The 8,343-nt window shown below is 33.1% G+C and overlaps 3 protein-coding genes across 3 annotated transcripts in view; 1 reads left to right on the top strand and 2 right to left on the bottom strand.

The window, feature by feature from the left end:
- The window catches only part of LOC101505794 (probable serine/threonine-protein kinase WNK7), a 3,883-nt gene extending 3,155 nt beyond the window's left edge, over positions 1 to 728 (bottom strand). The window contains exon 1 of the mRNA XM_004502853.4: positions 202 to 728. The gene's annotated coding sequence lies outside the window, so the exon portion shown is untranslated. The remainder of the gene's footprint in view (positions 1 to 201) is intronic.
- Positions 729 to 1,879: 1,151 nt separating this feature from the next.
- LOC101505238 (uncharacterized) lies at positions 1,880 to 3,050 on the bottom strand. Its single transcript, XM_004502851.4, has 3 exons — positions 2,750 to 3,050; positions 2,580 to 2,668; positions 1,880 to 2,164 (listed from the first exon to the last, which is right to left on the bottom strand). Exons 1-3 carry the CDS (start codon positions 2,907 to 2,909, stop codon positions 2,024 to 2,026), a joined length of 390 nt encoding a protein of 129 aa, XP_004502908.1. The 5' UTR covers positions 2,910 to 3,050; the 3' UTR covers positions 1,880 to 2,023.
- Positions 3,051 to 3,915: 865 nt separating this feature from the next.
- LOC101504932 (uncharacterized) lies at positions 3,916 to 7,269 on the top strand. The gene is made up of 7 exons (XM_004502850.4): positions 3,916 to 4,139; positions 4,237 to 4,839; positions 5,391 to 5,575; positions 5,823 to 6,061; positions 6,172 to 6,371; positions 6,737 to 6,862; positions 6,962 to 7,269. The coding sequence occupies exons 1-7, from the start codon at positions 3,984 to 3,986 to the stop codon at positions 7,058 to 7,060; spliced, it is 1,608 nt and encodes a 535-aa protein (XP_004502907.1). The 5' UTR covers positions 3,916 to 3,983; the 3' UTR covers positions 7,061 to 7,269.
- The last annotated feature ends 1,074 nt before the right edge of the window (positions 7,270 to 8,343 follow it).

Raw genomic sequence — 8,343 nt, 5'->3', positions numbered from 1 at the left:
TCCCTACAAATCAAGCACAAGAAATTTAAAATTTTGGGATCAAATCAAAATTATAAACGGGAATCAACATTTAACGAATTGTAGCATGCATACATAAATGAAAACGGATAATCGACAAAAAGAAAAAAGTGAAAATAATAATAATGCAGGGAAATAAAATAAAATAAAATAAAATAATAACCTTAGAATAGGAGCAGTACCTTCTGAGGCGAGTTTCTCATGAGGAATCCCGTAGAGTTTAGAGAGAGAAAAGGACATCAGAGAAAATGAACCCTAATCCAAAAATGAGGATAGTGTGTTGTGTGAATGAATGGCTTATTACAATCATCACCTTGTCTTCTTCCAACACAGCATAATAACACCTTCTCATCTCTTTCTCTAAAAACAGATAAAACTTCAAAGACACTCATTTCTAATTTCTAATATCATCCAATCCAAATCTATTTATACTTTCTCACTATTAATATCTCCCGCTCCCTCTTCTCCTATCGACATTAACCATTATTTATTATTATTATTTTCTTATTATTATTATTATTATAGACTTTCTTACCATTACCACTAAATAAATATACTTTAACAATTCTATCACTTCAAGTTGCACATTTTGTTGACTATTACGAATTTTGAGAGAAAATTATACGTGTGAAATTTCAATTGTTCATTTTTTGGATCAATTGTACGTGTCTAAAGCAGTAGGCTTTGGTTAAAGTTTATTCACTTGCCTTCATATTCTCTGGCTCCATCCTTGTTTTTTTAAGAACCCTTAAAAAATGCCTTTTAATGTCAAACAAAAAGACAAAATAATTTACTTTTATTGTTTGAAGCACATTGCCCCCCTGGCTTTGCAAAATCATATCGTACGAGCTATTATTTTTACCAAAAAAATATTTATATACGTAATGCCCAAAATCTTCATAAAAGTAACTATCTATATAGTCACAAATTTATTAAAGCATAAAAACTAAAAAGTCACTTAATACACCATGCTGTTTAATTTTATTATTTTATAACTACAGCATGTTTGTTTCAGCGTCCGGAAGCCCTTCCACAAGTTTAGGAGCGTGATAGCTTGCCACCATGGTTTTATACATTTCCAAACACAGGCTATGCGCACGTTTGGAACCTTCAGTTTTCACGGTGAAGACCTACATCAAACATTTTTTTAGACAACCTACATCAAACCTAAAGCTACAACTAGGAGCTTCATATTTAACGTGCATTTACTTGCTCTCAACACGTTACCAAACGAGCGCCAAATCTTTTATGGTGCATGGTCATCTTTTTCCTTTTTTGCTGAAGTCTTAAAAAGATTTTGTTTTGTAGCTTTCCTTGTGCAGTTAATGCAGCAGCAGCTGTCTGTCACCAAGTCTATTTCTGAAAATTTTGAATTGAGACATAAACTGCACCCTAAATGCAAATGTATGTGGCTGGCTGTATCTAAGTTTCAACATAAGAGAAAGGCAACTCAACCACACCACTTAAACTCAAGTTAAACAAAATTACCAGTTTATAACAAAAATTTAGTACAATTACTCTCAGCTCGAAGCAGCTAAGGAGCAAAGCACAGGTCACACTACTCAAATAGTCAGCTTAGATTTTGCTAGAGCCGAAAAGAGCAGAGAAATGCAGAGGATAGAAAGTAGAATAGAGAAGGAGAGATACAATATGCAAGTTAGCTATACAATATTTTCAACAATATGTGCACAAGTTACTGATGTCATATTAATTCCAGTGGTCTCATACTTATGTGTTTTTTTTATTATCAAACTCAATACAGCTAGCTACCTACACAAGATGAGAAAAACTTGTTTCCAAAATTATATGGATTTTTGTAGAGTTATAGGAGAGTAATGGATATGAAATAATTCTTATAGTGTACACAATTAAAACTACCAGTATAACATCAGATTATAAGTCACATAAGATACTCCACAATCAGGAGGCCAACATTCATCAATAGTATACAATATAACCAGCACAAATTGACATGAAATTATCCAATACAAAAAAAAACTAATTATCACTTTCCTAACTGCTGTTTTGAGACTTTATCCAATGCGTCGAAAACATATTGCTGAGTTACATCTTCCACAACGACTGTTTTATCTCTTGACTTAGAACCAGTACCTAAAGATACTTGTCTTCGTTTTACGCCTAAAACCTGGCATCACCACAAGAATGATATAGTTCTTATGATATACCAATCAGACGATAAGAATCTCCCATGACATAATCAACTAGTATTAAGATTCCTCAATGTTGTTGGTTGAACCAACAAGTAACTAATTCATGAACAGAGATACAGATAGAACCTGAAAATTACATAAGTTTAAAAAAGTGTGTGCACTTGAATAAGTGTTTGATATAAAATTGATTTCAACAAACTTAATTTTCTAAAATTGATTTAGTTAAAACTGAGTTTGAACTTTGAAGTGATGTGATTTACATTTGAATATTAAGTTTGGAGGCTAAATTTAATAAACAAACACCAATGTATTTACCAAAATCATAGTTTAAGATGAGATAAAACCAATTACGATAGTGAAATCAAACACACACATGGTTGCAGAGCTTACAGAGCTGATGTAATCGAGAAGAGCAGCATTTGCTTCGCCATCCCTCGCTGGTGCATCAATTTGTACACCAACAGCTTCATCGCTTACATCTACTTATTACAAAACCAATAATCAAAACATCATAATCGCATTTTCATCAACTAATTAGAGAGAGAGAGAGAGAGAGAGACCTGTTACGGATGCGGACTTGGAACCGGGTTTAGCGTGGATGGTTATAGCGACGGAGGAAGGAGGCAAACACCGAATACAAGACGGAAAGTTATTCGGTTTTTCCGAAGGAGTCGTTTGCCTTGGCTCAGCCTTTGCTTTTCCCTTCTTCGCCGGCGCCATTTTCCGCCTATCGATGCCGGAGACTTGCCGATGGCGACACCCTTTACTTGCGTACTCGGAACGCTGTCGTTTTTAATCAGATTGAATTTTTTTGACAACATTCAATCAGATTAATTTACAATTTCTTTTTCCTCACAAGAATAGGTTACTCTTTTAAATTTAATTTATAATTTCATTTTGATTTTCTAATTATTTTGTTTTGTTTTAAGTTGGTTGACAAGTTACTCAGTCTTCTTTACTTTTTATAATTTTGTAATTATAAATCTATAAATTTATTATCATCAAAATCATAAATTTATTATCTTAAAAAATTTATCAAATTTCAATAACTAAATTTATAATATTTTAAAATTCATATCTTATAGATTCAAAAGTTATGTATTTGAATATGTAAATTATAGATTTAAAATATTATAGATTTAAAGATCATATTATTTATTATTTATATTTAAAGATCATATTAAAATATTATTTATTATCTTTTAGATTTTCTTATTAAAAAGAAATTATAAAATTATAAACTTATGAATTTGAAGATAAATAAAATAATTAAATTTAATATTTTCTACAAAAATTACTAGAAAAAATCAATCCGACTAATGAAAATATAATTAAATGATAAAAAAATTAAAACACTAAAATTAAATTAAAAATAAATTAAATAATTAAAATATTAATTAATTTAATTCATGTAACGTAAATATTTATTTTAAATAATAAATACATAACATCTATACTTAAATAAATTATTAATATTATGCTTATATGTGTGATAAATTTATAATATATAATACTCAATTTAGATAAATCAAATTTAAGATCAATTTAGTCATTATTTTTTTTTGATGTCGACGAATAGATTGATTAGCAGTTAACTTTTTGGCTTTTTGTTGTACAAGAACAATTAATTTAGTATGCGGTTGGCCCACAGAATTCAGATTCTCTAAACCAATATCAACCGTTTATTTAATCCAACTGTTGTAAATAAATTATTTGGAGATCGAGATTTTTGTCAGTAATACAATCAGAAGATTTGAGAGAAAATTCCCTTTCCGCGACCACGCGACACCGACTATGGGTGCGTCTACTTCATCGGAGCCAAAGATTTCGGCGGAACAGCAAGAGGCGGAAAACGTCGCATCCTCCACCGGAGCTCTTCCCATACTTCAGAAAGCTTTCTCCAAGTTCGCCAGTTCCGAAACAAACGCAATTCCCTTAGAAAATCTACAGGTACTCCTCGCAAACTTCATCAACTTTCTCACTCTGAATATTATTTATTTGTTACTTGATTTTCTTACGTGTAATTGTGTAAACTCGTTGTTTTCAGCAATGCTTCGGTTTCGGTCGCGAAGGTCGAAGTTACACTACCGAAAACGCGATAGATTCGTTTCCGGTGATATTGGATCACTTAGGTTCATCCTTAGTTGATCAATTTTTCATATCTGATAAAGGAGGAATAAATTGGTTTGAATTTGTGAAAGGATATAACAAATGCTGTGCTAGGGTATCTGCGTCTATTTTACTTAACATGCTTGTTAGAGTATTCATTGATGTTACAAAAAGAGCAAATTTGTCTGTGAATTTGGAGTTTGAATCAGTGGACGCTGATTGCAAGGTCAATGGGTACTTTCTTCCAAGACATGTTTTGTTGCTTCTTTCCACTTGTTGGGTTATGACTTGGGATTGTGGGAATTTGAAAAAGAAAGGAAATGTTAGTGTACCGGATTTGAGTCATTTGGTGTTGTCAGCAGTTACATCGTGTGTTGAAGATAAGGGTGGGTTTGATGTATGGGATTGTGATGTTTCGAGTTTGGAAGTTCAGATTCCTGTGGGGAAGTTTATTACATGGGTTATAGGTACTGTGCCGTGTCTCCCTGATTGCTTAAGGCAGTATGTTCATGCCAGACTGCAATTGGCAGTAATTGACGGGGTAATATACGGATTTATGTTTTCAATCTTCTAAGCCATTAATAGATATGTAATCAAAACTCAATTAAGTTGTTTAATGAACATATTGTATGTTAAGGCAATTAAGTCCTTTATACAAATGATCGGTTATTCTACTTCAACTAAAACTTACTATTTAACAGTTGGGACTTTAGAGTGATTAAATTTGCATTTTATAAAAAAGTTGTCGACAAGGTGGAACTGTATTTTGCCCTTGGAATCAGATTTTAACCCCACAACCAAACGCACACACAGAGACCCACTTCAGCACAAATTTCTTGTGTTTAATTCACTCTGTAATAAGATTGATATCTACCATTCTGCTTTTATCGTGATCCTTTAAGTTATTGCCTTATTTTCATTCTGTCGTTATTTCAGTAATATACTTATATTTTGCGTATTATTATTATCATAGAAAACAATCAGCACTCTAGCATTCTCTCTATATACTAGTTGCTCTATGAAAGAAATTAAGTTGACATGGTTCCTAGGTTCTTTATGATCTGATCAAATACTTTTTTGACTGAATGGCAGGATGAATTGGCATCCTCTAATTCCTCCTCTGTTGGAGAAATTTCATCTACAACGGCATGTCATGATATTTTAACCCAAGGAAGGGCGTGGGCAATTTCTATCACACAAAGAAGTTCGATCAATGAAGAGATTTCTAGAGCCTTTATTAGCAGTGACACTGGAATGAATGATAACCTTATTTATCGGTTTGTACCTCTAATCCTCAATCATAGCTTCATTATGCTATTTTGGTTTACTAGTCCGACACTTTTTAGATTTTCTTTTTAAATGTTGATAAAGGCATATTTACAATGATGTATTTCTGATTAACTCTTTATTGACATAGAGTCTGTACTCTGTATGTTGTTTGATCGCAACATTTGTAATTTTTTTAACAATACATGCCAGACAGAAAATAATTGTCTATTGACATAATTGCCTACTGTGTTACAGTTCATCCACCCATGGAAGGGGGCTTAACAGATTTTGGTCTCACGTCGAAGGTTACAAAGGTCCATTGCTAATTTTGGTTGCTGCAAGTTCAGGAAATGATCATGAGGGAAATTCTGCAATCAAGAAATGGGTTTTAGGTGCCCTAACAAATCAAGGTCTTGAAAATAAAGATATCTTCTATGGAACCACTGGTTGTTTATATTCTTTAAGCCCAGTGTTTCATGTATTTCAACCTTCTGGTAGGTAGTAGAAGTGATAGTATTCCTTTTGTTGTTTCTATTTTGCTCTCTTTTTTCGAGACTGTCAAAGATTGTTGAAACCCTGAAACTAGCTTTGTTACTATTGACAGGTAAGGAGAAAAATTTTGTTTATAGCCACTTGCATCCTACTGGTAGAGCATACCAACCACATCCAAAGCCAGTTGGAATTGCATTTGGAGGAACTCCAGGAAATGAGAGAATATTTATTGATGAAGATTTTTCAAAAGTGACCATTCGCCACCATGCTGTTGACAAAACTTACCAGAGTGGTTCCCTCTTTCCAGATCAGGTACAATTCTATTGCAGAAAGTACTTATGGTGTGAATATACAACTTGTAACCATATACTTATTAATGCATGCATCAAAATTTGCTGATTCTGTATATTGTGATGGAAACCTTTTCTTTGAATTATTATAAAAAGAGCATAACGATTCAGTAAAAAATTCATGCTATAAAATTCCCCTTCATTATATCATGAAAATGTTTTTATTATCAGCTGATATCAATAATTTAAGAGACATGGGTATGCATTATGGAGAAAGCATACTGTAACTGGTTAAAAGTATTGTGGCCATAGACGACTTCTAATGAACTCCACGTGTCTCTATGATTCCATATTTCAAACTTCTTGTTGGTTGATCTTGTGATTCAGGGTTTCCTACCAACTGAAGCTCGCATTTCTGAAGTTGAAGCTTGGGGACTCGGTGGGAAAGCGGCAAAGGAAGTGCAAAAATCATATAAGAAGAGAGAAGACCTTTTCACGGAGCAAAGACGAAAAGTATCCTACCCTATCCAATTAGATGTCGCAAATATTAGGTAAAGTTTGGAAAATGTAACAACAGGAGTAACATATCTGTGTTTTCATGCTATTTTGTAGGTTGACCTGAAGACATTTGGAAATTGGGAGGATTCACCCGAGAAAATGATGATGGACATGGTGTCTGATCCAAATGCTGTTCGAAGGGAAGACCGTTGAGCAAAGATATAGTGTTGCATTGCTTAGTGATTGTTCATAAGCACGGTTTATCTTGTGATTGTTCATTATATTTCAGGCTTGAGATCCTCGGGTAGCTGTACATGATATAGAAAATCTGTATGTAAAAAAATATGTTGTGAGGCAATAATTTTCGTTTGAAGGACGATTTGTGATTATGTGTATATATATAAATAAATATTTTGTGGTCATACATATGAAACATGGAATCGAGGCTTTACATTTGGAATGATATCCCTTTTTCAAATTGTTTCATCATACCATTATATGCATTCTAAGTTGAAGTTGTCGAACTAGAACCATAGTTGCAAAGTGTGTCAACCAGAAATCATGGAGTGAAATAGCTAGTCTTGTGTCTAGTCTGTATTAGTGGATTGGAAAGCTGAGATACAATGTGTTCTATAAAGTAACCGTCATCAGTGTTCACCAATTTTGCTGGTGTGTACTTAAGTTTATAGCTGGTGGTAGATAGTTTGATGGTGGATTGTTATTATATTATAGAGTTTTGTTCTCTAAGCCAGTAGTCAAAGGATTTGATTTTAGTTTCTTCTAAAATCTATCATGTGAAATTCTTGAAGAAACACACTAATATAGTCACTCATAGTTTAGCTAAATTGGACATATACCTAGTTCTCTCTTTTTTTATTGCTTTTCCAACATGTCTTTGATTTTAAAAAAAGCTATAGATGCACTGATTTTTTTCTTTTGACACAATAGATGCACTGGTAAATCTGTATAAATCATTCCATGCACAAAGTAGCGGTGAAATATACATAAAGTACATCGGATAAACTGCAACTGTTTGTACAAAAAGGGTAGATACTAGATACCAACTATAAACATATACAATAGGGTGAATGGCAATTATATTACACCGTCAAAAAACTAGGGTTCCGTATTAGTCGAAACAACACAACCATCTTTCATGAAATCTTAATTTTATACATACTGCTCAAAAGGGCCTAAAACTGACACCATTCAATAGTAGCTGGCCTAAAACTGACACCATTCAATAGTAGCTGGCACCGACGCCATTCCTATATTGCTGCTGCTGCTGTTACTACTACTACTCACAACCAACCAGTCATTGGCAGAAAAAGTTCCCCACGTAGAGAGATATGTAATGAAACAATTCCCAAGCTGCTGAATTTTTAGTCAGAGGTCAGAAAGTACACAGATTATACCATAAATAATCCAAATTCCAAAACAATGATCCAATGTACATAGAGGAAAAATCATTTATGTAAAAAACCTGCTAGGGAAAG

This window comes from Cicer arietinum, chromosome 5 (assembly GCF_000331145.2).
Source record: "Cicer arietinum cultivar CDC Frontier isolate Library 1 chromosome 5, Cicar.CDCFrontier_v2.0, whole genome shotgun sequence".
NCBI lineage: Eukaryota > Viridiplantae > Streptophyta > Magnoliopsida > Fabales > Fabaceae > Cicer > Cicer arietinum.
Note: the sequence above shows the minus strand (reverse complement) of the source record. Positions and strands in the feature narration are given on the sequence as shown.

Bases quoted from the DNA above. Each gene is read 5' to 3' on its own strand.
- LOC101505238 (XM_004502851.4), bottom strand. From the start codon at position 2,909: ATGGCGCCGGCGAAGAAGGGAAAAGCAAAGGCTGAGCCAAGGCAAACG. The intron at 2,669-2,749 runs GTCTCTCTCTCT...TGTAATAAGTAG, and splicing joins CAAGTCCGCATCCGTAACAG to ATGTAAGCGATGAAGCTGTT. The intron at 2,165-2,579 runs GTAAGCTCTGCA...TGGTGATGCCAG, and splicing joins TTCTCGATTACATCAGCTCT to GTTTTAGGCGTAAAACGAAG.
- LOC101504932 (XM_004502850.4), top strand. From the start codon at position 3,984: ATGGGTGCGTCTACTTCATCGGAGCCAAAGATTTCGGCGGAACAGCAA. The intron at 4,140-4,236 runs GTACTCCTCGCA...CGTTGTTTTCAG, and splicing joins TTCCCTTAGAAAATCTACAG to CAATGCTTCGGTTTCGGTCG. The intron at 6,863-6,961 runs GTATCCTACCCT...GCTATTTTGTAG, and splicing joins TCACGGAGCAAAGACGAAAA to GTTGACCTGAAGACATTTGG.